Source organism: Macrotis lagotis, chromosome 3 (assembly GCF_037893015.1).
Source record: "Macrotis lagotis isolate mMagLag1 chromosome 3, bilby.v1.9.chrom.fasta, whole genome shotgun sequence".
Taxonomy (NCBI): Eukaryota; Metazoa; Chordata; class Mammalia; order Peramelemorphia; family Peramelidae; genus Macrotis; species Macrotis lagotis.
Genome location: NC_133660.1, coordinates 284,763,291 through 284,781,258, shown reverse-complemented (window position 1 = coordinate 284,781,258; position 17,968 = coordinate 284,763,291). Strand labels below are relative to the sequence as shown.

At 52.1% G+C, this 17,968-nt stretch overlaps 1 protein-coding gene across 7 annotated transcripts in view; it reads left to right on the top strand.

Moving 5' to 3' along the window:
* The window catches only part of MARK2 (microtubule affinity regulating kinase 2), a 53,043-nt gene that overhangs the window by 28,961 nt on the left and 6,114 nt on the right, over window positions 1–17,968 (top strand). For 3 of the 7 annotated variants that reach the window (XM_074231203.1, XM_074231205.1, XM_074231204.1), the window contains exons 2-15: window positions 11,129–11,308; window positions 11,468–11,521; window positions 13,790–13,838; window positions 14,344–14,409; window positions 14,507–14,577; window positions 14,736–14,792; window positions 15,407–15,643; window positions 15,902–16,021; window positions 16,115–16,214; window positions 16,308–16,420; window positions 16,751–16,883; window positions 16,969–17,147; window positions 17,270–17,367; window positions 17,733–17,894. In XM_074231203.1, the coding sequence (XP_074087304.1) occupies window positions 11,129–11,308; window positions 11,468–11,521; window positions 13,790–13,838; window positions 14,344–14,409; window positions 14,507–14,577; window positions 14,736–14,792; window positions 15,407–15,643; window positions 15,902–16,021; window positions 16,115–16,214; window positions 16,308–16,420; window positions 16,751–16,883; window positions 16,969–17,147; window positions 17,270–17,367; window positions 17,733–17,894 (1,619 nt within the window). Of the gene's footprint in view, window positions 1–319; window positions 1,538–5,809; window positions 6,275–11,128; window positions 11,309–11,467; window positions 11,522–13,789; window positions 13,839–14,343; window positions 14,410–14,506; window positions 14,578–14,735; window positions 14,793–15,406; window positions 15,644–15,901; window positions 16,022–16,114; window positions 16,215–16,307; window positions 16,421–16,750; window positions 16,884–16,968; window positions 17,148–17,269; window positions 17,368–17,732; window positions 17,895–17,968 lie in introns of those variants that run through there. The other 4 variants (XM_074231208.1, XM_074231209.1, XM_074231207.1 and 1 more) reach the window with 3 other exon arrangements.

The following is a 17,968-nucleotide window of genomic DNA, read 5'->3' as shown; positions in this document are numbered from 1 at the left end:
ACTTATCCTTTGGGTGACTTTGGGCAAGCTGCTGCACCTCCTCTGCCTCAGTTTCTCATTTGTAAAATAGGAATTCTTTAAGAATCATATGGGAGGGGGGTGGCTAGGTGGCGCAGTGGATAGAGCACCAGTCCTGGAGTCAGGAGGACCTGAGTTCAAATGTGACCTCAGACACTTGATAATTCCCTAGCTGTGTGGCCTTGGGCAAGCCACTTAACCCCATTGCCTTGCAAAAACATAAAAAAAACCAAACACAATCATATGGGGAGGGGGGTGTGTGTGTAAGAGAGAGGGGGTGGTGGGGTGGGGAATGGGGTTGATCACTATGGATATTCAAGTGCTCTCTAAATTGGTTTGGTTCAGTCCTGGCTCTACCACCATCCATATGGGAGTTACATTTTAGGAAAGACATTGATATCTTTTAGACTGTGTCTAGTCAAGGACAACTACAGTGATAAAGAGCCTTGGGATCATGGCTAAGGAACAGGAAGGACCTGGAAGACAGAAGACATGATGATCATGTTCAAACACTAGAAGGGTTGTCATGGAGAAAAGGGGGCCAGACATGTTCTACTTGACCTTAGTGGGCAGGACTGGTCAAGCCAAGTCAACAAATAGATGTTAATTGCCTTCTGTGTATGTTCCAGGTTCTGTTCTCAATTCTGGGAAATATCATTAATCTCTTCCTTACCAAATCCAATGATGTCTTCTCAGTTTTCATCCTTCTTGACTTCTCTGCTGCCTTTGATGCTGTTGATCACCCTCTTCCCCTTGTTCTTCTCCATCTCCCTGGTTCTTCCACCTCTGGGAGCTTTCCTCAGTCTTCTTCACTACAGACATGCCTGCTAACTGGGGCTGTCTCACAGAGTTCTTTCCTAGTCCCTCCTTTTCTGTATTGCATCCCTTGAGGATCTCATCAGCTCCCATGGAGCCAGTGACCATCTCTATGCCAGTGATAATCAATCACATCTGCCTCTCCTACCTCAACCTCTGCCAACCTCCAGTCTCCTTCCTCCACTTTGCCTTTTGTACATCTAGAACGATATCTAGTGGACATCTTAAAGTCAACATGTTCAAAACTAAATTATGTAACCCCCCCCCCCCGATGTCCTTGCTACTGTTGAGGAAGTCATCTTTACCATCTTCCTATTGTGAAACCTAGATGTCATCCTCACTCCACACTTTCACCCCTTCTATGCAGTCATTGCCCAAAACCTGTCCAATTCTACTTTGTAGTACCTTGATACTACAGCCCCTTCTCTCCTGACAGTGCTCTAGTCCAGTCCTTCATCTCCTCAGCCTGCCTAAGTCTCTCCCCACTCCCTACTCTAACCAAGTGATCTTCCTCAAATGCACTTGTGTTCATGTGATCTCCTCACTCAACAAATTCTAGAAGCCTTCAGGATCTAGTTCAGAACCTTCTGTTTGAATACCACGCCAACCTGAGGCTTAACCTCCTTCATAGTGACAGCCTTCCAAAGCTTAAACCTTTGATCTGGGCTTTCATATCGAAGGAAACCTGGAAGCCAGGAAGGAGGTAAGTTAGGAAAGACTTGAAATACCAAACTGAGCCTTTTGTATTTGATTCTAGAGGTAATAAGGAGCCAGTGGAGTTTATTTGAAAGGAGGGGAGGATCATATTGTTAGAACTGTGCTTTGGGGAAATCATGTTGGCAGCTAGCTGGGTGGAGGAGATTTTGGGGGGGGGACACTTGGGCAGGGAAATCTAACTTGCAGGTATTCAAGTTAGAGATGATAAGGACCTGCTTCAGGCTGTGGACAGCATCAGAAGAGGGATGAGGGCATCTTATGAATTAGAGATAATGGGTAATAATAATAATAATAATAAGTAATCATCATCATCTGATTTTGAAGACAACCACAATGACCAAATGAATGGTGGTGTGATTTGCATAATGATGTTTATTATAGTAATGGATATTTTGTGCAAGATCTTCTTCTCATTTGCCTTTTCCAGAATCAGTCTACCCCATGGCCCAAGTTGATAGGAGTTAGAAATATCGGTGATGGTCTGGATGCTGCCTTTTGGTCTTTGAATTGATTTTTCTTCTTCCTGAGCCAGCAAAGCACCATTCCTGCTGGGCAACCACCAACAACAACCTAGTCTATCCAAACCTGTCTCTCGATGGACACTAACTATCAGTTTGCCCTTTCCTCTCAGACTTTCCAACTTTAACCATGCTGCCTCCAGAACTCAAAATCTTTGATTTCTTGGAAGCTGCTGAGTGGGTCGTGGGAAAAATGCCACCACCAGAATGCTAGTCAACATCATTTATGGTTGGAACCATGATGGTATCTGATCGCCTGCAAACCTCCAACTTTCATTCTTGATTAATGAAAACATTCTTGGCAAATGCTTGGCTCTGGTCCATCTTGTGCCAGTCCAAGAATTTCACCTCTAATGGCACAATGACAGCCTCTGGCTGTCCTGCTTAATCATGACCCCAGTTCTGAAAATTAACAGAATAGAACCAGGTCACTTGGGCCCTAATTTTTTCAAAGTACGGATAATGGGAGGAAAGCCCTAGAAAACCAGATTCCAGATTGTTTTAAGAAAATTCTTTTTTTACAGAGCTCCCTAAAAAGTCAATGGACTTGGGGCGGCTAGGTGGCGTAGTGGATAGAGCACTGGCCTTGGAGTCAGGAGTACCTGAGTTCAAATCCGGCCTCAGACACTTAATAATTACCTAGCCGCGTGGCCTTGGGCAAGCCACTTAACCCCATTGCCTTGCAAAAAACTAAAAAGAAAAAAAAGTCAATGGATTCTAGAAACTTTCTCCTCAAGTTGTTTGTAGGTAAAGTTTGGAGGGCACCTTGATAGCTATTAGACTGAACTAGGTGACTTCCCAGACAAATTCCCAAAGAGATTCCATGATTTGGTGACCTTAGATAAGTCATTATCAATGTCTTTGGGCCTCAGGAGAGAAAGATCAAATAAGTCTTCCCAGGTTTCTTTGAGTTCCTCATACATGATGGCTTTGAGGCTTCAAACTATTCCTTTACTTTCCTATGGTCCACTCTGTTGGGAACTTTAATTTCTAAAATACTGGAGTTGGACTAGATAATATTCCATGTCTTTTTCCATACCCAGATGTGATCATTGTAGGTGTCTTGGCACTCTAGTTTGGTGAATTTGGGTGACTTACTGCTTCTGCACTCAGTTCATATCCCATTCTCTGGAGCTCCTTGATGAGTCTTTAATCCTCTCATTTCCTCTTTGAATAGAACATTGAAGGTTAGGGCCTTGCCTTTTCTTAACCCAAAGGAAATAATGCCTGCCTTTCAGTGGAGAGTATAAGGTTGAAAGAGCCTCCTTTTGTTGCTTTTCTTTGTTTTCTGGGTGGCCTTGGTCATTATCACCCAGTGAGGAGCTCTGCCAGAGCCTCCTGTTTCTGGGAGGAGATTGTGTGGGCTCCCCCTCCAGCATGGTGGGACTGACCCAGAGAAGCCAGGGTCACCCCCAGAGACCTGCTGCGGGTGCTAGCAGCCGTCTCCCCAAGGCGTTGATTGAGTGGCTTCTCAGGTCTGCCGAGGCTAAACCCTTCCATATGATGACAGAATCTAGAACTGGAAGAAATCTCAGATGAGAAATTGGGGGATTGAGGAGGGCAACTGACTTGGCCAAGGACCCTCAATGATAATTAAGCTCTGTCAACCCCAGGTTTACCTTAGCTTCCCTGTAATCAGCAGCGCCTTTCCCCTCTCTGTACCCCCCCACCCCCACCCCCCCAGCACACAGCCTCTGCTATAAAGTGAAGGAACTTGGGAGTTGCCATGGTTACAATAACCCACTAGTGCAGGCAGGCAAGTGAGGGGCTGTCTCTGCATGTGTGTGAGTTTGTGTGAGTGTGCTCATGAGCACATGTGTACCAGCACCTTTCAACCCCCCTTGCTCCATGAGATCGGGGCCATTGTGCCCCTTTTGCATATGAGGAAGGCGTTCTAGAATGAAGTCCGGAAGGAGGGGTCAAGGTCCACTGCCGAAGCCTCCGACAAAGTTTCCAAGCTGCCTGTTGCTGGGGAGGACCTGTTTTCTCCTTTCACCCACCTTCTCTTGCCAGCAGCTAGAAAGGATCCTCTGTTTACCCCTCACCCTTTCCAGGCAAAGGTTTCCTAGACTAGGCCTAATCCAAGAAGAGGTTTGGCCTCCCCCCGACCATGGCAGGGTGAGTCACAGGTAAAGCCCAAAAGGTGGCAGCTCCCCCACGCAGGGTATGTGCTTTCCTCTCTCCTTGGAGCCTGGGACTTGTCTCCATCCGTAACATGGGTTTATGGGTCTCCATCCCAGACAGGAGCTCCGGAGGTGAGGTGTGAATCCAGATGCCCCTCACTAACCCCATCCTGCTGAGCCAATGCACAGGGAGCTAGAGCTGCCGTTCTGTCCTGCCCCCTGGCTCACCTTTCTTGGTGCACTCCATGCTTGGTTTGTCCCAACTTGTTGGAGTGCTGGTCCTCGGGTCTTGCTTGCATAGCTCCTGATTGGAGAGCCCCAGGGCAGCTAGGGACTTCCTACTTGCCCAGCTGCCCCTTCTCCCTCATCTCTGGCTTCTGGAAGGCCTTTCCCACCTTGGATTGTATTTGGATGTTACTGAAATTGTGGGGTTCTCCAAGTGAGAATTAGAGTATGAATGACTTGGGTCCAGCCTCTTCCTTCTTAAATCTTTTATCTTTGATTTTTCATACATTTCTGTTTCTCAGTTTGTGCCTCTGTGTTCTTGGATCACGGTGACTCCGGGCCTCTTGAATGCTAAAAGCTTAGGGGGGGGGAGGGCACAGCCCTCTGACTCTGACTTTCAAGGACAGAACTTGTGAAGAGGCTACAACTTCAGTTGCCAGCCGGCCACCATCCCAGGGGCCTTCCAGAGGCCTGAGGCTGGGGACGGGGCCAGGAAGAGAGGTGTAAACAGTCAGTCAGATAGGATTTATTCACTGGCTCCTTGCTGTCTCATGTGGGGGGGGGACAACATGGCAACAACCGTGTCAATACAAAGTTTAGATTGGTTACACTGGGGTCTAGGGTGGCCTTGGAGACTGGCCAGAGCAGATGGATCTCTATTCCTTGTGCTTAGGCCCTTCACCTCCTCTGAGGCAGCTTTGGGGGAGAAGGCAGTGAGTGGAGTGGGGGATTAGAGGATGCTGGGGAGGGGTGCTGTTACTTCATTTGGAGGCTTGTGAGTCCTCTGCCTTTGTACCTGTGGGCAGCAGCCTGGCTTGTAAACATGCGTGGGGCAGAGTCCTCTGTGGACCCAGTCTAGTCCAGACTGGAAAGCATAGGGGCCTGTGGGAAAGGACCTCAGGAGAGCATTTCTTCCAACTTCCTGATTGTGATGGTCCCGGTGCAAGGTTCAGAGGAATTTCGTTTGATGAGCAGGCCACAGAATGGTTAGGGTGGAGAGACCTGGAGCCCCTGGGGGTTGGGGGGGGAGACCGGCTGGTCTCTGGTCCTTGCTTCCCAGCCCAGGACAAGGGTGCTGCCACTGGGTCCTGGGAGGTTCCCAGAGAGTCCTGGTCACCTGCACCAGGTGCTTCATCAGGAGGTTCTGCAGCACAGGCAGAACATCCTCCTGGATGAGGAGGAAGAGAGCCTGGGTTCAAATTCCAGCTGCCCACCCCTCCCCCCTTGTGGGCAGCCTCGGGTCCTGGTTGAGCTGATTCTTAGCCTCTGATCTCCTGTCCTTCCCTTTCTCTTTAGGGCGGCACCCAGGGTGGCAGGGCCCACCTGCTGAAGGTGAGATAAGGACTTGATGATGGGCCCTGGCTGGCTCACTCCTCTGGAGTCCCAGCGACTCACCTTAGGAGGGTGGGGCAGCCCACTTCCTGGGGGAGGGGGAGGGGAGCAGGAAGTTGCTCTAAGGCCTCCTCTCTCCCTCCCGCCCTCCCTTCTCCCCTCCTCTCCGCCCCTTTCCTCCCACCTGGCTCCTTGGGAAGTTCTCTGGGACTCCACTTCCTGGCGGCTGGGGCTCTGGGCAAGGCCTCCCCCCTGCTGAAGCCGGGCTCTCCCGGCCGGTGGTGGTTTCGGTTGCGACACAGTTGAAGTTGCCGGGCCCGGGCCTCCGAGCCTGGCTGCTTCATCACTTTTCGCTGAGGAGGTGGTGGAAGGTGTCGCCAGGAGGGGAGGCGGCTGAGCCAGCTCCCCCACCCAGGGCCCGGCTCCCCGAGGCCTCTGTACTTTGCCCTCGCTGCCTGACAGGTTTTCCTGGGCCCTGCTGAATGGAAGTCGCCGTGGTGGTTCCCTGCCCCTTGCTCAGAACGGGTATGTTTTCATCTCTTCCCAAACTAGAGCCCTCAGAGAGTGGAGGCTTTCAACAGCTGCTAAAGTGGCTGGGGGCAGTAGAAGGTGGGAAGAGCCCCTGGGAAGTCTTTCTTGGGGCGAGGGGACAACTTAGTGAAGAAAGGAGACGCAGGTTACCAGGGAAAATCCCCCCCCCCATTACAGTTCCTCTGCTAAGCCAGCTAGGCACAGAGGAGAGGGGGTGCTTATCTGCCCCACAGCATGATCATGAAGACTAGGAAAGACAAGGGGGACCCGATACCTGGGCCCAGGGCCCTTAACATATTCCACTCCCTCTAGGCTGACTCTGCTAGAGAGTGCCGCCCCCTCCCACCCCCAAGTCTTCCTTTCTCTTCTTCTACCTCTGCCCCTCTCTGGTACCCCATGATACCTTAGGCCAGCCCAGGTGAGGAACTGTTGGTGAAAGCTTCTCCCATTAGGGAAGGGGCGATGCCTGCCTGAGTCAGGGCCTGTCCTCTTAGGGTGGAGCTGTCTTCCGGGCGAGCCTGGCACCCTGCCTGGAAGGAGGTACGGGATCCCAGGCTGATAGTCCCTTCTTCCTTCTCTCTTGGCCTCTGTCTTGTTCCCAAGCTTTTCAGGTGCTAAGTCTGTCATCTAGGCCCCAAGGTTTCCCTTGGAGTGCCTGCTTTGGTTCAGGAGCCTGGGCTCTACTTCAGACAGGTTTTCCCAAGAGTGAGACACAAGCCCCTTAACTAATCTATGCAGCTTAGACCAGAGAGCGAGAGAAAGGAACCATTTTTGTCTTTACCCCACCCCCAAGCAGTTAAGCAAAGATCCAGTTCTTTTCTGAAAAAATCAGGGCAACAGGGCCAGCCTAGAGGTGCTCTGAGGCTCCCCGGTCCTCCAAGTTCCTTAGTTTATCTGGGGGTGAAGGAACCTTCATTCTACAACTGAGGAAACAGAAGTTTCTTAGCAATATCTTCCCAAGAGTCAGACCCAGGACCACCTCCAGTTGTCTTGGGATTTATATCTGGTCATTGGACCCACATGACTCTGGAGGAGGAAGTGAGGCTGAGGCTGGGGATGTAAAGTCACCCCTCACCCAAATCCTGTGCATGGGCTTGTCATGGCGAGATCTTCTTTGAAAAAGAAGGACAAACAGCATCATCATAGCCACCTGTCAGTGACCAGGCGGAAATTGGAATCCACTTCTGACTCTCAGGCTCCCTCCTATGTCATAGCGATGGCAGGCCAAGCTTAGCTGGTGTTCTTATTCTTGGAGTTGAAGTTCAGGCTGAACCTTGTTTGAAGAGCAGATGGAGAATCTTATCTCCTTCACATGATGCAAGAAAGTCTGCTGGAAACTTGTGACCCTTTAAGCAAGATGCTAGGATCCCCTCACCAGAGGAGGGGAAAGAGGTCATTGAGAAAGGGAATGGGGGGGGCTTGGAACTTCTCATTGTCCCTAAGAGGTAGAGTAACTTGGGTATCAAAGAGGTTCCACTCCCTCTGGCCTAAGGAAGGACACCTAGAAGCAAGGAACAGTGTATGGCCAGAGACCAGACAGAGGACATAACTGGGCATTCTCTCCATGGCCTCATGGCTCCCTCTGGGACACTCAGAAGGAGCTGAGGTGCCTGAGATCTCCAGCCTGTGCTTGGGGTCCCTTGACCCAACTGAGCAGATGCTAAACCAAGACCTCTTGGGAATTCCCAGGCTCTGGCTTCCAGCAAGGAAAGGACCTAGGTGATGACCAGGCTCTCTCCCAGATCCCCCATCTTCTGGGTGAGGGGGTGGGTGGTGGTTGTGTTTGTTGTTCCTTTTGTTGGGAATGGAGGGATGGGAATCCAAGACCCGTTCTCATTCTCAGAACAAATGAGATCAGATGCAAAGCTCTTTAGAAACCTTCAAGCACCTCATGAGCACTGTTGGAACCCCTATAGGCCTGAAGACTTTCCTGGGCCTTTTCCCCAGCTTCCTCTCAGAGTCTAGGACTTTGTTCTCATTCCTTATTCTTGAAGAGGAGGCTGGATCTAGTTTTCTATCATTGGTTCTATGGGAAGTTCCTTTGCTAGTAGACTGTAGGTGCCTTAGAGTTGCCTGGGGTCCCGGAGTGGTCACAAAGGAAGGGCACTCCAGGGTCTCCTCATCTCTAGAGCTGCATCTCTGAGGTCTTTCTAGGCTCTGGGGAAGTTGGAGGAAGAGGCTGCCCTCCTCTCCAGAGACCCCTGAGGCCCAGACCCCTAGGGTGACCCAGGGGCAAGTTTGACCTTAGCTTCTTTGTGGACTTAAAGTCCAGATCTCTTGGTGCTGGTCCCCACTGGGCCATTCTTTCTGCTAGATGCAAAACTTCCTTGATGTTATTCTTTCATTAAATAAATATTTATTGTACACTTAACTTGGACACAGAAGTGAACTACCCTCTGGGCAATACGTTGAGTCCAGAGGAAGCAGAGAATACTGGGATTGATTGGCCAGAGAAGAGGCTTCATGGCAGAGGTGGTAGTTGTCCAACCTCGCTTGGGGTTTTCTTGGCAAAGATACTAGAGTGGTGGACCATTTTCTTCTCCAACTCATTTTACAGATGAGGAAATAGAGGCAGATAGGGCAAAGTGATTAGCCCAGGGTCACAGAGATTTAAGTGTCTGAGACTGGATTTGAACTCAGGTCTTCCCTGATTTCAGGCCCAGCACTCTTATCTCCTGTGCCACCTAGTTGCCCCAACAGTAGTAGAAGCAAATTTTCCAGGAAGTGTTAATCAAGAATTCAGCAAATTGGGGCAGCTAGGTGGTGCAGTGGATAAAGCACCGGCCCTGGAGTCAGGAGTACCTGGGTTCAAATCCGGTCTCAAGACACTTAAGAATTACCGAGCTGTGTGGCCTTGGGCAAGCCACTTAACCCCATTTGCCTTGCAAAAACCTAAAAAAAAAAAAAGCATTCAGCAAAGCCTGATACTTTCTTCCAAGATATTGTAAGCTATTGGGGTCCAAGATAGGTGGAAGTAGGGGAATGCACACACACACACACACACACACACACACACACACACACACACACACGAAGATTTCAATCCGTCATGGTACAGCCACCTTGGGAGATCTCAGTCCTTGGATCTGTGGGGGGGTACATTCCTGTACATAAGGAAGAGACTGGATGACACCAAGAGTCCCAACTCTTAGGATTGATTCCTGGGACAGTCTGCCCAGGGTTGGGGTCTCAGCTCATTCCCCTCGGGGCAAACAGCTTGCCTTAGTATAGCAGTCTGGTCCAGTAAGAGAGAAGCAAAGCAGAGACATCACTTAAGATTGTTGTTCAGTTGCCTCTGAATCTCCATGACCCATCTGGACCCATTTCCTGACCAGGCTACTGGAATGGTTTGGCCATTTCCAACTCCAGCTCATTTTGTAGACAAGGAAACTAGGCCAGGCAGGGCTAAGTGACTTGCTCAGGGTCACTGGTCTAGTAAGTTTTTTGGAACAGTTGTCCAGGCTTCAGACCTGGCTGCCCCTCGCTTAGGAGATGTGAAAAAAGGCATTTGCTTGGTTAAATTTGTTGAGGTTGGGTCAAGAGGAGTTTTTCACCTTGAAAGATGTTTGCGTCACTCTAGTTTCCCACTCCTTGTACGTGTGGTTTCCTGGGGGTCTTCAGCTTGGTTTCTGAGACCTCCAGGCACTGAACCCTGAAACATTTCTTAACTTCCTCGATTTGGCTGTTACCCATCATGCAAAGGGAATCAGATTGGTCTCGAATAAGGGACCTGTAAGGGGACAGGACCCCATGGGGCTCCACTTATAAAATGTCCAAAGTTAGGCTCATCTGCTCTGGTCCAGTCCTCATTGAAGTCCCAGGGCTGTCATAGATGTTAGAGGTAGAAGACGTCCAAGAGAAGTCCTTGAGGCTAGCCAGCCCCCTTCCAGTCTTCTCATCCACCACTGGCCTGAACTGGCAGGTCCAGGGACAGGTTCCTTTCCATTTGTGTGTTTTAAGCTTTTTGGAAACTAGTGGTTTGGGGGTGGGGTGGGGTACTCATGGCTGAGCAGAAAAAAGATCCCTCCTCTCCCTCGACATCCTAGCTAAGCCTGGGAACATAAAGGAACTGGAAAACTCTGGTCTGCTCCCCAAGGTGCTTCCGTTCTCCAGGGATGAGAGAGACTTCCTGGACCTACCAAGACCTGCCCCATCTGGATTCCCTCCTCCATTTCTGTGTCCTCTTTGGAGTAGTGTACTCTTTGTACAGATCTGATGCTCTAAGAACCACTAACTAATGTGGAAATGTCAGAGACAGGATTGGAACCCAAGACTCTTTCTCCATTTGTTTGCCGAAGTGGCTTAACCCATTCCCAGCTATTTCAATTTAGCAAGTGCTTAATGAAGTACCTACTATGTTGAGCACCCTCTCTGTACTAGATGATGCTAGACCAGGAGTCCTGCTCACATCCATTCATGTCATGGTGCACAGGGATGAGAGTGTTTGTGTTGGATCCTCTCAAGGAGGCACCAGCTTGGGGTATTCCCTACATAAATGGGTTGGAGGGCAAGGCTTGGGAGGTTGACTGGAGATCGACTGACCCTTGGGAGCAAAACCTCGAATGGCAATAAGGGGAGCTTGGCCTTCCCTTGGTGGGCCATTGAAAGATTCTGGAGAGAGTGAGAGGACCAGACCTGTAGCTAAGGGAGATTAGTTAGGGAACTGGCAGTCTTTAGGGAAGCCATCCAGGGCTCTGAGGAGGGAGCCTGTTGGTGAGGGCACTTGGTTAACCATGCTTTCCAATTTTTTTCCATGTTGAATTCTCTTGGGGTTCCTTCCTAGCCTGGAATTGAGCAGGTTATCCAGTGGTGTGTCTCCCTAACTATGTCTATGCCTCCTTCCTGTAGCCAGCCCTCGGACATCTGGACGCCAAGCCCAGCAGTAAGGCCAACATGCTCCGTGGCCGCAATTCAGCCACCTCTGCTGATGAGCAACCGCACATCGGCAATTATCGGCTCCTCAAGACTATCGGCAAGGGCAACTTCGCTAAGGTGAAACTGGCCCGGCATGTCCTAACCGGCAAGGAGGTGAGCAAGGAAGCATGAGGAATGACCACCTCTCTGGGGGCTGTCAGGGGCATGACTCGGAAGCTGGTTCCTGCCTTCAGGTCTGAACAGCAAAGAGGGTGGTTCCAAGTTCTTGGTTGTCTCCTTGGGCTAAAGACTCTTGTTTCTCATTCTCTTCAGGTGGCTGTGAAGATCATTGACAAGACCCAGCTCAATTCTTCCAGTCTCCAAAAAGTAAGCAATGGTACCAACCAACCCTAACCCCCATGGGGACCAGGGAAGACCACCAGACCTCCTCTTAAAACTTGCTGTATCCCCAGGCCGATAGCTGCCACAGGACTCTTTGGATACAGTGGGGGCCTGACTTGGTTTCCTTTCCTGTCCTCCTTAGCCCTAGTTGATGATCAACTTCTTGTACAAACCAAGTACTTAGAGGGGTCCAAGGATGGAGGTCTCATGGAAGTAATTGACAGTTTCCTTGACAACCACTGCCCGGGGGGGGGGGGGGGGGGCTGAATGACTGGATAGTCAAATTTAGAAGCTATTCTGTGGTCCAAACCCTGAGGTCATGGCAGATGGAGTGTAGGGATGGGCACCCTTCATTTTCCTCCCTCATGGTTTTCTAGACCCTCTGGGTCAGAAATCACTGGGGGCTTTTCTGATCTTGGAGTGGGGCCTTTATTTCCTCCCTGCCTTGCAGTTGGGGACCAAGGGCCTTAGCCACTGGGGAGAGCCCCTAGGCAGATTGGAGTTATTTTGGCCCCAGAAACTGAGAAGCTGCTGGGAAGGAGAAAAGGGAGCCAGCTTTTTATTTGCAGAAGGGAAAAAGCTTGCCAGTAGCTGGTTGTCGTAGCAACAGTAGAAGTGGGAACTCTCTTCTCTGGGCCTTGGCAGAGGGGGAGGGAGGCTCTGTGTCTGCTTCATTTCCCAGGCCACCAAAATGCACCCACTTGGCTCCCTTCCACTTCTGCTGGATGCATTTCTGGGTGGGGGGGCTTGTGTTCTGATCTAGGGGAAGGGAGTGGGACCGGGGCTAGCAAGATTGTAATGTTGCCAGAACTGGGGTCAAGGCCAGGGTTGTTCAGTCCTAGAGAAAGAAGGAAAGAAGGTTGCTTCTGGGAATTGAATGGTGGTGTTGGCTTAGCTGACCCTTTCAGAGCCAGAACCAAGAAACAGGACTTCCTTCTCCTCCTACCGCCCTCCCTATTTTAGAGAGAGGAAGAAAAGAGCTGTATTTGACTTGCTACGGCAGCAACCTCTTCCATCATCAGAGACTGGCGGTTTGTGACCTTAGCACTTAGAAAAGTTTGGACCTCCATTTTGTCACCTCTCATTGGACTTCCCACTCTGCCCTCCCGCCAGTATAGACAGAGGGCAGCCAGTCTGGATCCTGACCTCCATCCTTCTGGGTACCTGACTCCCAGAGGCCTTTTCTGAATCGGAATCATTGATAGGGTCTGGGAAGAGACACTCCAGTGGGAGTCCCCAGTGAACCTGGACCGGCTTGCTTGGTCTTCTGTCAGTAGAGTCCAGGGCCCATCACTGCTCTCTTTTCTGCCTTCTTGCCTAAGATGTGCATGATCTCCATTCAGTGGAGCCAAAGGAGAATTCTGGAAACAGCAGAGAGCAGAGGGGGTGCTGAGAGAGGCCATCGCCTCCTCAGAAAGCAATCCCTCAGTGGGCTGACCTGGACTTTTTCATCTGGCTTCATGGAAAGGGATAACTCCAGAGCCCCCCATTTGTGTTTCACAAAGAGAGTGCGGGTGTGTGCAGGTGGATTTAATTAAAATTGGCATCAGCTATATATAGGAGCCACTTCTTCTCACCAGACCAAGGCTCTGTGCTTGCCAGAGAATGTTAGGGGTGGGTTTGGCTAGCATGAGGAGAGAGAATTAGGGGCTCCTCTGATGCTAGGGAATTACTGACCCCTGGGTGGGCCCAGGCAGTGTCCGTGTGCCCCAACGAACAGTGGGGCCTTTTGTCCCATGTGCTCTTTTCCTCCTTGCTCTCTGTTTCTCAATCTCCTTCTCTCTTTTCTCTCCTCTTTCTTCTCTCTCTCTCCATCTCTCTCTGTCTCTCTGTCTCTGTCTCTCTCTGTCTCTCTGTCTCTCTCTCTCTCTCTGTCTCTCTCTCTCTCTCTCTCTCTCTCTCTCTCTCTCTCTCCCCCCCCCTCCCCTGCCTCAGCCTTCCCACCTAGGAAATCCTGTCATCTGCCTTCAATAGAATGAAGACTGAAGGCTTAACTTGCTGGGAGAGCCCTACAGTGGTCTTTCTGTTGGTTCTGCTGCTTTTCTCCCCCTCCCCCAGACGGGTGTCAGGACAGAGTGGACTGGCAGGCCAGCCAGGAGTAGGGCAGATCCTTCCTATCTTTTTTGTCTTTTGGTTTTTGTTTTTTTGGGGTTTTTTTTTTTTGCTTGATGAGCTGAGGCCCAGTTTGGGGGGGTGGGTGGAGTAGAAGGTCCCAAGGGAAGAAAGGATGACCCTCAGCTTTTTATTTTCCAGCTATTCCGGGAAGTAAGAATAATGAAGGTTTTGAATCATCCCAACATAGGTGAGAGCTGGGCTCCCATGCACTATTTTCCCCTCCAACCAGGCTACTTTTGAAAAAGTTCAGTTCCTCTTCCTGGGAAGGCCTGATCTGGGGGAGGAGAGAGAGGTCACTACCCTCATCTGACAAATAAGGGAACTGAGGTCCTGACTAGTAGACTCTCTGGGGACTCAAAGATGCTGAATTCTTCTGCCTCTACTTCAGGGCAGCTTTGTCTACACGAAGAGACTGGGGGGACTGGGAGAGGCTTGACCTTGGTGTCAGAAGAATCCCCTCAACATTCTGCTGCCTCATTGCTAGCTGGGGGACCCTGTTATATTAATTTGTCAAATGGAGATAAAAGTAGCTTCACCATCTTTCTCACAAAGTTGTGGCAAAAGTCCTTTGTCCACCTTTCTGAAAGCACTTTGTTGATGTGAATCTGGAGAGGAAGGAAGGAGCCTTCTATTGAAGGTGTGATCTGCACCCTGAGGCGGGACCCACAGCATGTGCTGATTCTTTCTTACAGTTAAATTATTTGAAGTGATCGAGACAGAGAAGACTCTTTATCTTGTCATGGAGTACGCTAGTGGAGGTGAGTGACAAGCCCTTCCTTCCTTCTCTCCCTGTTGCCTGTCCTGGCACCCTCAGCTCACCCAGGCCTCTGACCTTTCTTTCCCTGTCTCCTTCAGGAGAAGTGTTTGATTACCTGGTAGCTCATGGGAGGATGAAGGAAAAAGAGGCCCGAGCAAAGTTCCGACAGGTGGGTTCACCTGGCCCTGTGGCCCAGTGGGGCGGGGGATGGGGCAATGGCTGTATTCCAGGTAGATGTTGCCCCTCTGACTGCAGCCCCCAGCCAAGTGTGGCTCCTCCTTAGGGGAGTCTCTGATGCTCCTGACTTCCCCTTCTTCTCCCTTCCAGATAGTATCGGCCGTGCAGTACTGTCACCAGAAGTTCATTGTGCATAGAGACTTGAAGGTGAGAGGCCTCAGCTGACCACTTGGCTGGGGGCTCGCCTAGCCCTTTAAAATCCCTTATCTCCTTGCTGCTTGTGTAGAGACTCCAGCACAGTTCCCTGCTTTCACTCCTTGGGGGTGGCTGGGAGACTCAACTTCTCAACCGTGAAGAGCAAATATCTGGCAGAGAGCCCCAAGACCTCCTTTCTGCCCCATCGGGGGTGGGACCCAAGGCACCCCATCAATTGGCATCCCAACCCAACTTGACACTGACTGTCGAGGTGACTGTGGCCTGAAGTACCTGGAACTGGAGCCAGACCTTGAGGCCTCTCAGACAGACCTGCGATGACCATCCATCACTCCCCCCCCACTTTGGTTCCAAGGCAGTGATTCCACCTCAGCGGGGACCAGTGCTAAACTCACCTAACCTTCCCATGGCGGCGACCTTTAATTATCTTTTTGCCGATGGGTGCAGTGGGCTCTCCATCCCCACCCTGGGTCCAAGGGCGTGCGCAGTCTTCTCCTTTCTCAGGGACATCCATCACTGCGTCTCTGGGGATCCAACATGCTGCTCCCACCCTTTACTTGGCCTCTCCTGACCCAGGCCTTTCCCGTCTCTCTCTCTCTCCCTCCCAGGCAGAAAACTTGCTCCTCGATGCCGACATGAATATTAAAATCGCCGACTTTGGCTTCAGCAACGAGTTCACCTTTGGCACGAAGTTGGATACCTTCTGTGGCAGCCCCCCCTATGCTGCCCCAGAGCTCTTTCAGGGCAAGAAGTATGACGGACCCGAGGTGGACGTCTGGAGCCTCGGAGTCATCCTCTACACGTTGGTCAGCGGCTCCCTGCCCTTTGACGGCCAGAACCTCAAGGTGGGGCAAGGTGCAGGCACGAATACATCCTTATGGTCCTTCCTCCTCTCTGGCCTCAGATGTGGCTTTTCTCCCCCTGCTGCCCCCAACCAGCCCGAGGCTTCTCAAGGAGCCATCCCTGTTTCCTCCCTTCTTTCCCAAAGTGTGGGAGCTGCACCAGGGGGCCCAGGAGAGGGTCCTGAAGGGGAGGAGGGGGTGACTTCTCTGCCCTGAGCTGGGGAAGGACTTCAGCCCCCTGAGTCCCAACTTCCCTCGCAGGAGCTTCGGGAGCGGGTGCTGCGGGGAAAGTACCGGATTCCGTTCTACATGTCCACGGACTGTGAGAACCTGCTCAAGAAGTTTCTCATCCTCAATCCCAGCAAGAGAGGCACTTTAGAGGTAAGGGGACTGCTACTTGTAGTGCTGGGGGGAGGGAGAGCTCCAAGCAGCTGCCTTTGCCCTCTGACCCTCATTTTCTGCTTTGACCCCCAGCAAATCATGAAGGACCGGTGGATGAATGTGGGGCATGAGGAGGATGAGCTCAAGCCTTATGTGGAACCACTGCCAGACTATAAGGACCCCCGGCGGACAGGTGAGGAGTCTCGGGAAGGGGGCGGGCATGGGGGAGCTCTAGAGCAAAAAGAGAAGGGACCTCACCACCTGTGGTGTTTATGCTGCTCTGCAGAGCTGATGGTCTCCATGGGCTACACGCGGGAGGAGATCCAGGACTCACTGGTGAGCCAGAAGTACAATGAGGTCATGGCCACCTACCTGCTCCTGGGCTACAAGAGCTCCGAGGTGAGCAGGCTGGCCCGGGGGCACTGGCTGTCCCCTCCCTACACGTGTGCACGTGAACACACACACACATAGATACAGGAGCAAACTCACATGGGAACACTCTCTCTCTCTCTCTCTCTCTCTCTCTCTCTCTCTCTCTCTCCCTCTCTCTCTCCCTCCCTCCCTCCCTCCCTCCCTCCCTCTCTCCTTCCTTGGGGCATCCAGTTCCTTTTGGGTGGGCCCAGGGTAGGTAGTTTTGACTCTCTCTCTCTCTCTCTCTCTCTGGATCACTGTGGTCATTTGCTGTGCTCCTCACTCTCCTCTTGTCCGGGCACTCTACTTGCCTTGCAGCTGGAGGGGGAACCGATCACGCTGAAACCACGGCCGTCGGCAGAACTGACCAACAGCAGCGCTCCATCACCATCCCACAAGGTCCAGCGGAGCGTCTCTGCCAACCCCAAGCAGCGGCGCTTCAGTGATCAGGGTGAGTGCTTGGAGAGTCTGGGGGAGGTGTCGGGGGCCCCTCAGAGACTGCCCCCTTTATCTGCTGCCCTCTCCTCTGCCCCCAGCTGGTCCTGCCATCCCCACCTCCAACTCCTACTCCAAGAAGACTCAGAGTAACAATGCGGAGAACAAGCGGCCCGAGGAGGAACGGGAGTCCGGGCGAAAGGCCAGCAGCACTGCCAAGGTGCCTGCCAGCCCCCTGCCTGGCCTTGAGAGGAAGAAGACCACACCCACCCCCTCCACGGTGAGCCTTACCCCTGCCCCATGGGGACAGGCATGAAGTGAAGTTTCCTGGTCTGCTTACAGGCCCAAACCCCAGGGATGCACCCTCCCTGTGCCACTCACCCTCCCCCTCTTGCCCCACAGAACAGTGTGCTCTCCACCAGCACGAACAGGAGCCGGAATTCGCCGCTGTTAGACCGGGCCAGCTTAGGCCAGAGCTCCGTCCAGAATGGCAAGGACAGGTGAGCACACCTGCACCCTGTCCCTTTCAACCCTTGGAGGTCCAGGCTGCGCTTCCTGGCTACTAGCCTGAGACCAGGATGGCCGTCTTGGGGAGGGGCCCTTGGCTCGGATGTTTGGCTTCCTCCTATCAGAGGGCACCTAGCCAGAGAGGCCCTTCAGCTCTGAGCTGGTACAGGGAGGGTACCTGCTGCCATCCTTGGCCTTCCCTTTCCTCCTCTGCCTGCCCTCCCCATATCCTTTGCCATCCCTTCGCTCCCCCTTGCTCTGCCCTGGACCAGGCTATGGGCCCGCTGCCTCCACTGCTGTTGCTGCCACCACCTCGTCTAACCGACCTCGCGCATCTTGGCTGCTTTTTGTCTCCTAGCCTAACCATGCCGGGCTCCCGGGCCTCCACGGCCTCCGCCTCTGCCGCTGTCTCTGCGGCCCGGCCCCGCCAGCATCAGAAGTCCATGTCGGCCTCCATGCACCCCAACAAGGCCTCAGGGTTGCCCCCGACAGACAGTAACTGTGAGGTGCCCAGGCCCAGGCAAGTGTGCTGGGGCTGCTCCTCCTGTGTGCCGCCCCCCCCTGGGGGGGGGGGTCTGCCCAGTTTCAGGCAGC